The sequence below is a fragment of the Monodon monoceros genome, unplaced genomic scaffold (assembly GCF_005190385.1).
Source record: "Monodon monoceros isolate NGI ecotype Baffin Bay Population unplaced genomic scaffold, NGI_Narwhal_1 Super_Scaffold_14, whole genome shotgun sequence".
Lineage (NCBI taxonomy): Eukaryota > Metazoa > Chordata > Mammalia > Artiodactyla > Monodontidae > Monodon > Monodon monoceros.
In genome coordinates, this window is record NW_021703770.1 from 17,046,541 (window position 1) to 17,063,933 (window position 17,393).

General features: G+C 36.4%; 1 protein-coding gene across 6 annotated transcripts in view; it reads right to left on the reverse strand.

The window, feature by feature from the left end:
- COL14A1 (collagen type XIV alpha 1 chain) overlaps positions 1–17,393 on the reverse strand; it is a 271,596-nt gene that overhangs the window by 155,865 nt on the left and 98,338 nt on the right. For all 6 annotated transcript variants that reach the window (XM_029222937.1, XM_029222936.1, XM_029222935.1 and 3 more), the window contains 4 exons: positions 8,239–8,390; positions 6,589–6,718; positions 4,976–5,121; positions 2,180–2,309 (listed from right to left, as the gene is read on the reverse strand). In XM_029222937.1, coding sequence (XP_029078770.1) covers positions 2,180–2,309; positions 4,976–5,121; positions 6,589–6,718; positions 8,239–8,390 — 558 coding nt within the window. The remainder of the gene's footprint in view (positions 1–2,179; positions 2,310–4,975; positions 5,122–6,588; positions 6,719–8,238; positions 8,391–17,393) is intronic.

Consider the following 17,393-nt stretch of genomic DNA (forward strand, 5'->3'; position numbering starts at 1 on the left):
AAAATTTGTCAATAATCTTTGAGGGCTTCGTGAGCTTTTACAGGTTTACAGTAAAAAACAATTGTTAAGATTGACTGCAGGCTTTCCATGAGCCTGAGATGTAACACGTTATCTCATTAAATCCTTACTTTAGACAGCAAGGATAGAGTTACAATTAGCCCCATTATACAGATCATGAAACTGAGGTAACTTGGCCAAGGTCACAGTTAGTAGAAGCAGAAGAGCAGTTTGAATTTAACCCAGGCAATCGATCAATTGATTTGAGAGCCTGTGCCGATAGAACCAGCAGAATAACAAACTAGGAGATAAATCATGACAATTGTCAGCTGTAGCCATAAGCATGATGTTTCCTCACCCCAAAAGCTAACCCTTTCATTAATTCAATATGTACCGATTATATGGCAATAAAGAACCTATAGGACTTGGTGACTCTCTACACTTTAAGTGCTGTGCACACTTAGCTCTAAACTTTTCTGGAGTTCAGTTACTCTTGGCAGTATAGTGGAACAATGTCTAGTTTCCTCAGTGCATAAAAGTGTCAGTCTCAGGAACAGGTAGCCAGGATATCATTTTTAGGACTTTTAAAAAAATCAACTACTAATGGGAAAGAGTCACAGACACTTTTTAAAACTACAAGTATCCGCTTTCTGAAAGTTCAGTTTAGGCCACTTTGCTCTTGCAAAGGACCAACATTAGTACCTAACTCAAGGTTTCACTGACTGAAAGAAATCTAAAGAGGATTTTTGCTCTTATAAAAAAAGGCAAAAGCAAAAATAGCATTCAGGCTTTGCTTTGCAGCAAACCGTTACGGAGACAGCGTGCACCCCAGGCAGCAAGAGCGGCCCCGCCAAGCTCCTTCCCCTGGAAACTACACGCAGCATCTCAGCATCAAGCCGCCACAGCTTTGAACTCTGTCTGTGAGCATCTGTGCTTTATCTTGATTTATTTTGTGCATCCATTAGCAAGATGTGTCCTAAAATTAATTGCTTCTTTGCTTTATGTCATTTGGCTTGCGAAAGGTTTCATGGGAACACTACTTTTAAAGGGTGGGGGAAACCTGAATAAACAAATGAGTATTCTGAGTGAAATAGAGAGATGGGTGGTTGGGAAAAGTTTTCCTTCCAAATCTACAGAGTCCCAAAATTGACTTAAGTGATATATTAGATGCTTCCTGACTTATTTCTTTTCTCCTTCTTTCTTGGGCTCTCCCAGTTTTGTGGTTTGTTGTTTTAATTACACCGGTCTTCCTCTGAAGAGCAAGACAACATAGCCTCGACTAACAGAGAATGGATGTGGGAGAAAATTTCCTTATCATTAAATTTCTTTGTATGTTTCTCAAGTAGAATCTTCAAGACAAAAGCACAGTAGAAATCGTGCTATTCACCTCCTTCCAGGCTCAGAGTGATGTGAGAGACCCCATCTCCTTGCCCTTTCTTATTCAAAACACAATGAATAGACCCCTATTTTTAATCGTAGGTGACGAAACATTGTTAGTTTGGCGGGGTAGCATTTTCTCTATATCACATTTTCAAATAGATAACTACAACTCTTAAAAATATTATGAACTCCCTACATTTACCCAAATTAGACTTGCCAATACAATTTTTACTCAATTTTTAAAAACTAATTATAATAATAATAGTCTGAGATCAGGAGGACATCAAAGATTTTCAGAAAAAGTGTGAATTTTGGTATGAGTGGGAGTAAAAAAAATATTGAGTAACTGTGTGTTAATAACTTTCATTTGTATTACTGTATTTAATCTCTATCAACCACACGCTATAAAGTTATTGTTCCTCCTTTCACAGGCTCAATAATGCTTCATCACTTGCCCATTTTCACCCACCCAAAATATGACTTTAGCTGGGATTCACATCTTGGCTGCTCTCATTCCAAAGCCCACATTTTCCCCCCATATTCTGCTCTAGCATTTGGATTTAGACAAGGACACTGGTGCCATCATCTAGAGGATGCCACAGTTCAGTTCTAGAATCCATGTGACTCAATAACAACAAGATGAGAAGAAATGCACTTCCTTCCCCTAAATAAATTAGACATTTTCTTACGTTACAATTAGCTCTTACGAGGTTTCAACCTAAACCAGTATTTCTAATTCAGAATCCCCATATTTGTTTGGGCTTTTATTACAGCATTTCATCTGGGTGACTGAACCACTCACATGTTGTTTCTTGTCCTGTAACAGGGTCGCTGGCCTCTTCTCCAAACATAGCATAAACTGTGACTGTGTATTCCGTATTGGGCAACAACGCACTCAGCTCAATATCCGTGGGGGTCTCTCCAATTTTCATCTGAAAAGAACACACATTATCAGATCGTTTGCCAATGTGTATTATTCATGCTGATCAGAGCGCAGCTGAATACAGGTGAGACTTTATGTAATAAGACTCTGCCTCCTCACAAACCCTTCATCAAACAGGTTTCAAGCCATAATTTTTTTCATTGTCTCATGTTATTTTATATTAGAACCAGGAGCTATGAAACCATATAAAACTGAGTGTACCATGAGTGCTCTTTTAGGATAACTCTTTACATCTGGACCAGTGGCAGCTGCAGCCAGAGTAACAGTGTCAAATATTTGGTCCCCAGAAGAGCATGGGTGGAGATGAATCAGAAATGTTCTCTACAAAGAGAGTAAGTTCCAGGCAGCATGCTGAGAGTGGGATGCCAAGTGGGCATCTTTCACCCCTTAGCTAATTCTCACCAGTCCTCTGACTGGATGCTCAGTTTTTGCTGCAAAGCCTATGGAGACAGACCAGTGTGGCCCCATTCAACAGAGGGGCTTGTCCACTTGGATTGGAGTCCTTCCAGGAGTCCAAAGAGATCAACCCACCTTGATGCTCAAATTGGCAATTTGCTTCTTGATTTGGGGATGACTTTTCTGACCCTGGGGGTCAGTCAAACTAGCCAACATTATCAGTGTGTGACAACTGTGTGACACCTGTGTGACAGGAATGGTTTTATTTTTGTTTTGGAAAGAGGAAAAATATCTTCATAGACTGTGCCCTGTCATACAACTGTCAGTGGTATGGTCAAATTAAAATGTTTAATTTTGAAATATCTCAATGTATATAATATAAAGGTAGAGAAAACAACGTAATATTCCCTGATGCACCCACTGCCCAAATTTAATAAATATCAACATTTTGTTATATGCACAGCAGATCTTATTTTAAAAAGCACCATACAGTCAAATAAAACAAACTCTTTCTCACCACCTCTACCCTAATGTTGAAGTGTGTCTCACTGATACATTTTTTTTACTTCTGCATGCATACAAATATATCTATAAGCAATATATGGTTCAGTATGTTTAACAATGTGCATAAATGGACCATTCAGTGTAATATTTTTACAGTTTTTTCCCTGGCAATATTAGGTTTCAAGATTTAGCCATGTTGAAACACAGGGACAGAGCTCATATTATTTAATTCCCTTATGAGATTCTTTTGTATAAATATGCCATTATTTTCTATTCTCTTGATGAACATGGCAGTTGTTTACAATATTTTGTTCTGACCAAGTGCCTGCATTGAAAAGTCCTTGAAGGATATTTCTCAACGATATATACCTAAAAATTTGTATATATCTTTAACTTGATGAAATATTTCCAATTATTCTCCAAGGCAGCTGTACCAATTGACACACCAGTTTACACGAATGTTTCTGTCTCCCCACATGCTCACTAATATGTAGTATTATCAGACTTTAAAAACTTTGCTAATCTATTGGGTGTGAACTGGTATTCCTGTCTTTTTTATTTTTCTCTTTCCTGGTGAAGCTTAGTGTCTTTTTAGCATCATTTTAAAGTTTCCCTTCCACCAAAATAATTCAGATCGACATTAAATCCAAGTGGGCAAAAACTGTCTAAGTCTTGGTAATAAAAGAACACATGTCACCGATATTCTGTTCTTGACACTAGAATCACCGTATTATTGGCCCTAAAGATTCTTGTCAAAAGAGGCAGGTTTTAGATAATGTTAAAGGGTCGAGTGCTATACTCCCTCTCATAACCCCTCCACCTGCCTGGTCAACACTCCCAACGGTCATAGACATCTCTGCTTTATTCCTTGAATATCCATATTGTAATAATTGTTAACTATAAATTAAAAAGGACTAAAATAAATGATTCGAAAGTCAAAGATTCGTCATTTAAAATGGAAAAAAATGCAAAAAAATCCACATCCATGAGATACATTTATCTACCTCTCAACTTAGTAAAACAAATTTTTCAAAGTCAGTGTACATAGGGTCATCACAGTCATTTGTGATCTGCATAGAGCAATATAAATTATATAAAATTTCTCTAGAGTAAGGTGGTAATACCTGGTATAAGCCTTAATAATTTGCATACTCTTTGAAAAGAAACTTCACTTCTAGGAATTTATCCTAAGGAAATAATCAGATAACCATGCAAAGTTATATGTAAAGAATGGTCCCAAAAGTATATTTATATAGCAAATTATCTCTTTTTTTTGGCCGAGCCCCTGTGCGGCTTGCAGGATCTTAGTTCCCCGACCGGGCCCTGGCAGTGAAAGTGTGAGTCCTAACCACTGGACTGCCAGGGAATTCCCCTATATAGCAAATTATCCAAATGTCCAATAGCATGAGATTAATTAAACATGACCTGGTACAAACCAACAATGGAATATTATAAGGTTGTTTAAATGACTATATAAAATATTATTTAATGGTATGGAAAGATATTCACAGTAAGCAAAAGGAAAACTACAAGGAAAACTACAAAACCATTCCCATTGGTTTTGTTTAAAATGCACTGGAAAAGACTCTTAACTAAATGATAACAATGGCTACCTCTAGGTGGTGGGATTACAAGTGATTTTTTTCTTTTGCTAATGTGACTTTTATAAATTTTATACATTTTTGTAGTAAAAACAAACCAAACTATGTTAAGGAAGTCAAAAATTCTAGGACTTTGGTAGGCAGCATGCATTACCTCTTTTTCATCCCCAGCCAGGCCTTCCGTGAGAGGAGCGTAAAGGATCAGGTACCCTGACGCTCCAGCCACTGGGTTCCATCTCGCCCTCAGACTGTTCTCAGTCACATCGTACAGTTCAAGGTCAGAAACTATAGGTAAAGAAACTGCAAGAGGAGTTTTTTTCTTAATGGTCAGCCATTTATCAGTGTGCTTGCTTATTTCAAGGTATCTATCTATATGTTAGGGTCTAAAACTAAACATATTTTTCAGGTAATTTTTGTCCTTGAATCTGTTCACATGGCCATATAAGCCCCTTTGGGGAAGGTAAACATAATGAATGTTTAAGAGCAGGAATGACACCTTTTAGCTTCTTATACCTCATTACAGTGATGGGCACAGCTGTCTGGGAGCCAGTCAAGAGTAGGAGACTCTTCTGACCACTGTTTTATACCCATTACCAAGCATAGTGTCTGACCTGCAGCAGCCATTAAAAATAGTTGTTGGGTCACTTAACAGATGACAGAATGGGGGGCTGGATGAACAAATACATGAATAACTAGATACTCATCAACACATTCAATCAGAGACAGTGAGGAGACATGACTGTCGGTAACAATAGGGTTTGAGAACAATAAAATAATCAAGAAATACGATTTGCCATATTGGAGAGGTAGGGAAAAAGGGATTAAGAGTAAATTGCAAGTTCCTGGCTTAAACAATGTCAATAAAAACTATGAAATGTTGTTTTCAAATATAATTCCAGGTCCTGCTTGCACTCCCAACCACAATGTCAAGTTCAGGACTTTGCTTACAGGTGCAGTTCCCTATCATACTTCTATTGGCGTGCCCGTAGTACTTCACTACACTAATTTGTTTGTATATCCTTGGGTTGCATTTTCTCCTTTGCTAGTCTAAAACTTCCTTAAGGGCAGGGATTGTTGCTAAAAATATTTCTGCAAAGCAGGAGTATTAACAGCTGCCTTACAAATTGCTTTCAGGGATAAATCCAATAACGTGTTGGACGGGGAGTGTAATTATCATAAAGCCTGGCACCTTGTTATTGGTCTATCAGAGGCAGAGTTTTTAGATCAACTTTATATACTATCTGGCATGTAATAGGAACTCAATTAATGTTTGAAATAACTAAATGAGGGGGTGATCAAGTTTCTTAAGATTATCTCTTCCCAGGATTCTCTGAACATGTGTGCATGTATATATGTGTGTGTGATCATGATCTTGCTGAGTTAAGGAATGACTGACTAGTATTCATAAGTTTTAATTACAGTGATACTCATAAAGAAAACAGATGTAATGCACTTTCCCTAATATTCTACTAGGCAGGACAGCTACAGAGCTCCTTCTCTACTTCTAATGACAAATTCAAGCCCACTGCTTAGTTTATAATAAGAATTCACTAAATATTTGTTTATTAAATGAATAACTGTATTTTGCACCCTTCATCGCTTAGAGAGATTTCTCTCTCCTAAACATACCAGAATTTTATAATATCCCTCCCAATATATGGCACCTGCAAACTGCAAATATAGCATGGACCAGTACTACGTACAGCACAACTAAACCACCTGAGCAATGTCATACAGAATCAGAAGTGGGTACAATTCAATACACACGTGTGGTTTCAGTTCCCCGAAGGCCTTCGCTAGCAGTGTGAGCGTATATTGCAAAGACTGCTATCTGATATTCGGTTAAAGACATCAAGTTTTTCAAAACTGTGGAAGATATGCTTCCATCCACCACCACCTGTTGAAAGGACAGTTTGAGGAATGAGAAAATGGAATATCTCACATGCAGACTGGAAATCCAAAAGCAAAAATATCTCTAGCGAGAACCTTTCATTAAATATTTTCTTATTTGCACCACATCCTCTTTCCCACTGTGGCAGTCAATTCCCCTTGAATTCTCACATGAAGTGACCCACCTTTTAGGAATATGTCCAAAAGTCCCTTACTAATTCACATCTAATGGAAACTGTGTCATTCCCAAGCTAATGGTTATCCTAATCACATCCACTTAGTAACAGTTGACATGTGATATTTTTCCATGGAGCCTTAGGAAGCATTTAAAAGGTTTATTAGTAATGAAAAAGATAGAGCAATTGGAAGCACTCTGATTTTTTTTTTAAGTCCAGATGACTTAAACCTCTAGAATCTACTCAAACACTGAAAAAAAAAAACAAAAACCAAAAAACATAAATCCTGCCATAATGCAGAAGAAAACTGTGAAACATGCTGAGGTCAGTCAGAGGTTAGAACAACATAAGGTGTTAGCACTTCAAAAGAAGAGAGGGAGGGACTTCCCTGGTGGCGCGGTGGTTAAGAATCCACCTGCCAATGCAAGGGTCACAGGTTTTATCCCTGGTCCAGGAAGATCCCACATGCCACGGAGCGACTAAGCCTGTGTGCCACAACTACTGAGCCTACGCTCTAGAGCCCGCAAGCCACAGCTATTAAGCCCACGCACCACAACTACTGAAGCCCGCGCACCTAGAGCCCGTGCTCCGCAACAAGAGAAGCCACCGCAATGAGAAGCCCGCGCACCGCAACGAAGAGTAGCCCCAACTCAATGCAACTAGAGAGAGCCCGTGCGCAGCAACGAAGACCCAGCGCAGCCTTAATTAATTAATAATTAAAAACAAAAAAGGGAGATTTCATCACATTTTAACATAGTCCCTGTATCAGACATGAAATGGGAACCATCCAATCATCTGGCAATAGATGTTCTTTCCTGTGATGGCCAACCCATGAGAAAGGCCAGCCACAGGTGTTTTATTATGGCTTCTCTTTTGCACGAATCTCCGCAAACATCCAGGAAGTCCCAAACCCTGGAGGACTATATGCCCACATTATTTGGAACACACAGACTTCTTTAAGGCAGAAAGTTCAGACCACTCACAAAGTAGAAAGAAAATATCGGTAGCAAAAGGGGATTCTGGCCAGATAATTAACGACTGATTCCTTTTGCCTTAGAACTCATTAATTTTTAAAATCACAAAAAAGTAAAGTCAAAATAAGTTGTGTTAGAAATGGACACATGACCAGTTCTGAAGGTTCCTTGATGGAGGTAAGAGGAGAGGATGTAAATACCATAACCTAGAGAGATAGAAGAACAACATAGACACATGGAAACGTATTTCAGTCAAATAATTTTAAATGCTTGTGACAGAATAATCTCCTTATATACACATTCCTTTCTTGTCTTCACTACCGTACAAGAATTGAGAGAATGAAAATAATGGTTAGAAAATACTGTCTCCTTATTACCTCTTCTGGTTTTCCACCCCTGGCAGGATAATACACGACTCTGTATTTTTCCACTTTTCCTGGGGCATGAGTCCAGTTTACCATAAAGCTCCTGGCAGTGACTTCAGAAGTAATCAGTTCTGTAGGTGGCCCAGTGGTGGCAAGGGCTGAGGCTAAATTTTAAAGAAACACATAAAATGAGCCTCTTTCCCATAGTTATTTCCTATGAACCTAGGAAACTCCACTAGTCAGAAATGATTGTTGATTTTATGCTGCCTCTAAGATTTTCATCTCTAGATAAATTAATTCAGTAATTCATTACAGGCATACCTCAGAGATATTGTAGGTTCAGTTCCAGACCTCTGCAATAAAGCAAGTCACACAATTTTTTTGGTTTCCCAATACATATAAAAGTTATGTTTACCTTATACTGTAGTCTATTAAGTGTGCAATTGCATTATGTCTAAAAAAACCCAATATACATACCTTAATTTAAAAATAATGCTTTTAAAAAAAATGGCACCAATAGACTTGCTCGACACAGGGTTGTCACAAACTTTCAGGCTGTAAAAAACACAATACCTGCAAAGCGCAATAAAGCGAAGCACAACAAAACAAGGTATGCCTGTACAACATTTGTTTATTGAAACATTTGTCTATGAGGTACCAATCACTATGCTAGGTTCCGAGGATACAACCTTAAATAAGACATAGCCCTTGACTCTAAGGAACTTTCTTGCTGTAGAATAGTAAAAAAACAAAAACAAAAACACAACATTGAGTTTGTATCTAAAGGTACTCTTCTGAACTCTTTAGAAGTATTACCTCATTTAATTCTCAATAGTTGCTATTATTGTTCCCATGTTGTAGGTGAGAAAACCAAGTCAGAATGAGGTGAAATAACTTGCCCAAGTCACACTATTAGTGAGTATCAGAGATGAGATTGATTCCCAAGCTTCTTGACACAAGAGCCTGTGTTTTTATGCAACAGAGGGTACCGCCTCTATACTGAAGACTTCAACAAATGACCAGTATTTAAAAGTAAAAAGAGAAGAAAAAGCAACTAATATATACTGAATGTCCACTATAAGCTAAACATCACGTAAGCACTTTGTGTGTGTTATATACATGTTAAAACAATGAGTCTGTAAAAGATTTGGGACATGTAAAGTTTAAAGTCCTTGAACTTTAGGATTTATTATCTGCTAGGGGCATTTACTTAAAGGGACTTTAGTAGCCATAACAATGGGGAAAAAAACATAGTTATGGAACGATAACTATGACCAGGTACTTTATTACATGTTTTATCAGCAATCACATGTAGAAATTTTTGTGGGTAAAAATGGGCTCTAAAGTCATCTCATCAAGCACCTCAGAGAAATTTATTCAGGAAGCTACTACTTGGCTGCCCAACCTAGTCCCAAGAGTTCTAGTCCAGGGAAAGAGGAATGATGGAAGAGAGAGGGACAAGTAGCCAAACAGAATCATTCCACACCCTGGGTACAGTAAAGGCAGGAAATAAAACAAAACTCTTAAAGCAAGATCTGGATATTACCTTCTTCTCGGATCACATCCCTATTAACCAGGTGTAACCTGTAGACCAATGATATCATGAGGAACAAGGGTTAAAAATTCCATGATGGCTGAGCATCCAGGAAGATAGAGCAGATGTGCTTTTTCCTACTCTTTCCCTCAAGTACAACCAAAATTTCTGGAAATTATGTATAAGACAAGCATAAGACCCTGAAAAGTAAAGGGAAGAAGGTAGATGGGCAAGGGACTGTTGGACCCAGGGAATGGTACAGTGGTGAGTTCGCTGAGTTTCCTTTTGCCTCATGTATCCTAGACATAGAGCTAAAGAATCCAGCCACCTAGAAACACAAACAAATACAGACAAAAACAATCCAATGAAGCCTGCTCTCTCTAGCCAAAGGGCCAGGAAAGGAGCAGCCTGCCAAGACAGAAAACTTTTAGGCAATAACTGCTCTAGTCTAAACAAAAGCCACAGGAAAAAAACCCCAACTGTGGCCCCATCCCCACTCATACCAGCAAAGGTCAAGTGAGGAGCCAAGACATCTACCTTTCCTGACTGTAACAGCGTGCCCCAACATTTACCCTCATCCTATCTGCAACCAGGGCAGTAGGAGAAAATGCCAAATAGGGAAAAGAGACAATCATCCCTGACAAATAGTAACAAATCCTTCCACCTCACTTCCATCTGTGATATATAGGGAAACCACATGAAGAGCTGGGACTTCCATCCCCACCTGGTAGTACTGAGGCACCGCTCCCCTTTCCCTCTGGGATGGTATCACAGTAGATCTGGCGGTAAGTCAGTACTTGAAGAAATAAGGCCTGAAAAATTCTCAAATTTGACAAAAGGTGCAAACTATAGATTCAAGAAAATGAGTGTAACCCAAACAGATAGGCCAACAGAAACTCACCCCAAAATATACCGTAGTCAGACTTCCTAAAACTAAACTCAAAGAAAAAGATGTAAAAGGAATGGGAAAGAAATGACACCTTATTTTTAGGGGGAACTTTTTTAATGACAGCAGATTTCTCATCAGAAACCATGGAGCCCAGAAGAAAGTGGCATAACATTTTCCAAATATTCAAAGAAAAAAGCTGTCAACGAAAACTCTATCTAGCAAAAAATATCTTTTAGGAATGAAGGGAAAATCAAATCAGTCTCAGATAAAGTAAAATTAAATAAGAATTTTTCACCAATGGACCTATCCCAAAAGAAGGACTAAAGGAGGTTCTTTAAACAGAATAACAAAAAGAAGGACTTCTGGGACTGCAGAAAGGAAGAAAGAATGACAGAAAGCATAAAAGTATGGGTAAATATAATACAGTTTACTTCTCCTCTCAAGTTGCCTAAACTATGTTTTGTGGTTGAAGAATTATAACAGTTTCTGATGCGGTTCAACATTTTTGGAGAGGAAATATTTAAGACAATTGTATTACACACAGATATGGTAAAGGGACTTGAGGGAGGTAAGGTTTCATCATTTCACTCAACCTGGTATAATATCAACATCAGCAGACTGGGATAAGTCATGTTTATATAATATAATAACTAGAGCAACCGCTAAAAGAGATAAACAAAGAGATTCCATCAAAAACATAAATGAATCAAAATGTAGTTCTAAAAATGTTTAAGTAACCCACGGGAAAAAAAGATAAAGAAAACAGAGATGTGAAAACCAGAGAGAACAAACTGAAAAAAATAAATAAATAAAAATTAAAAAGCAGGTTTAACCTCAAACATATCAATAATTACATTAAATAAAAATGGCCTAAGCATACCAGTTAAAAGGAAGAAATTATCAGAGTGGATTTAAAAATGTGATCAACTATATGCTATCTACATGAAATCCACTTCAAATATGATATAGGAAGGTTGAAAGTAAATAGATTTTAAAAATTATATTATGTAAACATTAATCAAAAGGGAGTAGAAATGGCTGTATTAATATAAGATAAAGTAGACTTCAGAACAAAGAAAATTACCTGAGACAGAGAAAGACATTACATAATGATAAATCGTTAATCAACCCAGAAATCCTAGCATTCTAAATGTATATGCACCAAAAAAAGAGCTGCAAAACATATAAAGTAAAAACTGATAGAACTGAAAGAAAAAACAGACAAATCCACAATTTTAGATGGATATTTAACATCTCTCTCTCGACTATTGATAAGACAACGAAACAAAACAATCAGCAAGGATATAAAACTCAACAAGACCATTAACCAACAGGATCTAGTCAAAACTTACAGAACACTGCATGTGACAACAGCAGAATACACATCCATTTCAAGCACCTACAGAGCATATACCAAGATAAACCATATCCTGGGCCAAAAAACAAACCTCAGAAAATTTAAAACAATTGAAATCATGCAGAGTGTGTTCTCTGATGACAATGAAATAAAATTAGAAACCAATAAGAGAAAGATAGCATAAAAAAGCCCAAGCACTTGGAAACTATGGATAACACACTTCTAAATAATCAATGAGTCAGAGAGGACATGTCAAGACCAAAAAATATTTTAAATTGAATTAAATGAAAATACAACATATCAAAATTTAGGGACATTGCTAAAGCAGTGCTGAGAAGGAAATTTAAAGCATTTAAGTAATTACACTATAAAAGAGAAAGCATCTCAAATCAATAATCTAAGAGTCCATCTAAAGAATCTAGAAAAGTGAAAGCAAAATAAACCAAAAACAAGCAAAGTGAAGAAAATGAAAGAGCAGAAATCAATGAAATAAAAACCAGAAGAAAAATAAAGAAGTTATATGAAACCAAGAGCCAGTTCTTTGAAAAAAATGCAAACATCTAGCAAGCCTGAAAGAAAAATTTAAAAAGAGAAGACAAAAATTACCAATACGTTGGAGGAAACAGGAGCTATCACTATAGACCCTGCAGACGTCAAAAGAATAAGGGAATACTATAAACCACTCTACACACATGAATTCTACAAGTTCTAGGAAATGGATCAATCACTTGAAAAGCAGAAGCTTTCCCTCTAAGATGGCGAATAAGACAATATTCATTCTCATCACATTTAACACAATACTAGAAGTTTTAGCCAGTGAAATAAGGCAACAAAAGGAAATAAAAACCACAGAAATCAAAAGGAAAGAAATAAAACTATCACTATTTGCAAATAACATGACTTTCTACATAGAAAATCTCCAAAAATCTAGAGAAAAACTCCTATAAATAATTAATAATTTCAAATAATAGGGTCAGCAGATACAAGGTAAACATACAAAAATATAATTATATCTGTATATACTAGCAATGAAAATGTGAACACCAAAATTAAAAATACAACTAAAATTTCCCCAAATAAAATTAAATACTAAAGGTAAGTAGAACAAAACGTATATAGAACTTGCATCCTAAAAATTACAAAATGCTGATGGAGAACTCAAAGAATATCTAAACAAATGGAGGGATTTGCCATGTTCATGGATTAGAAGAATCAACAGATTAAAGATGTCAATTATTCCTAAGTTGATATTTGATAATTGAAAATTGATTTAATGCAATTCCTATCAAAATTCCAATAAGACTTGTAGTAGAATAAAAATTATTCTAATATTTATATTAGATTATTATATAAATTAAATATAGAATATTATATAACTATTATATAAATATATAAATATTATTCTAACACTTACATGGACGATAAGGAAGTATAATAGCAAAACAATTTTGAAAAAGAATAATCAAACAGGAGAACTCAGTCTATCCAATCTTAAGACTTACTATATAGCTACAGTAAATCAAGACTGTATGACATTGGAAGGGGGTTAGACACATAGACCAAATGGAACAGAAAAGAGAACCAAGATATAAACACACACAAATGTCTCCAACTGATATTCAACAAAGTTGCAAGGTAATTTCAATGGCAGAAATACAGCCTTTAAGCAAGTAGTGCTGGAACCGTAAACTAAACTTCAAATCCTTTATAAAAAATTAACTCACATCATAGATTTAAATGTAAAATATAAAACTTTTGGGAAAAAAATAAAAAGGAAAATCTTTGGGAATCTAAAACCAGGTAAAGAGTTCTTAGACTTGACATGAAAAGCACTAATCATAAAATGGAAAACAGATAAACTGGACTTCATCAAAACTTAAAACTTTTGTTCTGCAAAAGACCTTGTTAAACAGATAAAAAGATAAGCAATAGATTGAGAGAAAATATTTACAAATCACATATCCAACAAAGGATTATTACCTAAAATATAAAGAATTCTCAAAGCTCAACAGTTAAAAACTAACACAAAAAACAACCCCCAAAAAAGTCCAGTTAGAAAATGGGCGGAGGGGGGGCACCTTCAAGATGGTGGAGGGGTAAGACGTGGAGATCATCTTCCTCCCCACAAATACATCAAAACTACATCTACGCATGGAACAACTCCTACAGAACACCTACTGAATGCTGGCAGAAGACCTCAGATTTCCCAAAAGGTATAAGACGCTCTCAGGCAACCTACACACAGAGGCGGGGCAAATCCAAAGCTCAACCCCAGGAGCTGCGCGAACAAAGAAGAGAAAGGGAAATTTCCCCCAGCAGCCTCAGGAGCAGTGGATAAAATCTCCACAATCAACTTGATGTACCATGTATCTGTGGAATACCTGAATAGACAATGATTCATCTGAAAATTGAGGTGGTGGACTTTGGGAGCAACTGTAGACTTGGGGTTTGCTTTCTGCATCTAATTTGTTTCTGGTTTTATGTTTATCTTAGTTTAGTATTTACAGCTTATTATCAATGGTAGATTTGTTTAATGATTTGGTTGCTCTCTTCCTTTTTAATTTTGTTATATATATATATATATTTCATTTTCCTTTTTCTCCTTTTGTGAGTGTGTATGTGTATGCTTCTTTCTGTGATTTTCTTTGTATAGCTTTGCTTTTGCCATTTGTCCCAGGGTTCTGACTGTCCTTTTTTCTTTTTTTTATCAGTATACTCTTTAGCACTTGTTATCATTGGTGGATTTGTTTTTTGGTTTGGTTGCTCTCTTCATTCTTTCTCTCTCTTTTTAAATTATTTTTTATTTTTTTATTGTTAATAAAGTTTTTCTATTTTAATAACTTTATTTTATTTTTTTATTTTTTTCTATCTTTCTTTTTCTCCCTTTTCCTCTGAGCTGTGTGGCTGACAGGGTCTTGGTGCTCTGGTCAGGTGTCAGATCTGAGCCTCTGAGGTGGGAGGGCTGAGTTCAGGACATTGGTCCAGCAGAGACCTCCCGGCCCCTCATAATATTAAATGGTGAAAGCTCTCCCAGAGATCTCCATATCAACACTAACACCTAGCTCCATTCAATGACCAGCAAGCAACAGTTCTGGACACCCTATACCAAACAACTAGCAATACAGGAACACAACACAACCCATTAGCAGAGAGGCTGCTTAAAATAATAATAAATTCACAGACACCCTAAAACACACAACCGGAAGAGGTCCTGCCCATCAGAAAGACAAGATCCAGCCTCATCCACCAGAACACAAGAACCAGTCCCCTCCACCAGGAAGTCTACACAACCCACTGAAACAACCTTACCACTGGGAGCAGAGACCAAAAACAACAGGAAATACGAACCTGCTACTTGCAAAACAGAGACCCCAAAAATGGTAAGTTAAGCAAAATGAGAAGACAGACAAATACACAGCAGATGAAGGAGCAAGGCAAAAACCCACCAGACCAAACAAATGGAGACGTAATAGGCAGTCTACCTGAAAAAGAATTCTGAGTAATGATAGTAAAGATGATCCAAATTCTTGAATATAGGATGGAGAAAATACAAGTAACATATAGCAAGGACTAGAAGAACTAAAGAGCAAACAGACAGGGATGAACAACACAATAAATGAAACTAAAAATTTTCTAGAGGAACCAATAACAGAATAACTGAGGCAGAAGAAGGGATAAGTGATCTGGAAGAAAAAAGAGTGGAAATAACTACTGCAGAGAAGAATTAAGAAAAAAGAATGAAAAGAATTGAGAACAATCTCAGAGACTTCTGGGAAAACATTAAATGCACCAACATTTGAATTACAGGGATCCCAGAAGAAGAGAAAAAAAAAGGGACTGAGAAAATATTTGAAGAGATTATAGTTGAAAACTTCCCTAACATGGGAAACAGTCAATAAATCCAAGGAGAAACACAACAAGACACATATTAATCAAACTATCAAAATTTAAATACAAAGAATAAATCTTAAAAGCAGCAAGGGAAAAGCAGCAATTAACATACAAGGGAATCCCCATAAGGTTAACAGCTGATCGTTCATCAGAAACTCTGCAAGCCAGAAGGGAGTGGCAGGAAATATTTAAAGTGATGAAAGGGAAAATACTACAACCAAGATTACACTACCCAGCAAGGATTTCTTTCAGATTACACGGAGAAATTAAAACCTTTACACATAAGCAAAAGCTAAGAGAATTCAGAACCACCAAACCAGCTTTAAAACAAATGCTAAAGAAACTTCTCTAGGCAGGAAACAAAAGAGAAGGAAAAGACCTACAATAACAAACTCAAAACAATTAAGAAAATGTTATTAGGGACATACATATCAATAACTACCTTAAATGTAAATGGATTAAATGCTCCAACCAAAAGACATAGACTGGCTGAATGGATACAAAAACAAGACCTATATATATATGCTATCTACAAGATACCTACTTCAGACCTAGGGACACATACAGACTGAAAGTGAGGGGATGGAAAAAGATAATCCATGCAAATGGCAATCAAAAGAAAGCTGGAGTAGCAATTCTTATATCAGACAAAATAGACTTAAAAAAAAAAGACTATTACAAGACACAAAGAAGGACACTAAATAATGATCAACAGATCAATCCAAGAAGATATAACAATTGTAAATATTTATGCACCCAACACAGGAGCAACTCAATACATAAGGCAAATGCTAACAGCCATAAAAGGGGAGACTAACAGAACACAATCATAGTAGGGGACATTAACACCCCACTTTCACCAATGGACTGATTATCCAAATTGAAAATAAATAAGGAAACACAAGCTTTAAATGATATATTAAACAAGATGGACTTAAATGATATTTATAGGTCATTCTACTCAAAAACAACAGAATACAATTTCTTCCCAAGTGCTCATGGAACATTCTCCAGGATAGATCATATCTTGGGCCACAAATCAAGCCTTGGTAAATTTAAGAAAATTGAAATCGTATCAAGTATCTTTTCTGACCACAGCGCTATGAGATTAGATATCAATTACAGGGAAAAAATCTGTAAAAAATACAAACACATGGAGACTAAACAATACACTACTGAATAACCAAGAGACCACTGAAGAAATCAAAGAATAAATCAAAAAATACCTAGAGACAAATGATAATGAAAACATGACTACCCAAAACCTACGGCATGCAGCAAAAGCAGTTCTAAGAGGGAAGTTTATAGCAATACAATCCTACCTCAAATAACAAGAAACATCTCAAATAAACAACCTAACCTTATACCTAAAGCAATTACAGAAAGAAGAACAAAAACCCTCAAAGTCAGAAGAAGGAAAGAAATCATAAAGATCAGATCAGAAATAAATGAAAAAGAAATGAAGGAAATGAGAGCAAAGATCAATAAAACTAAAA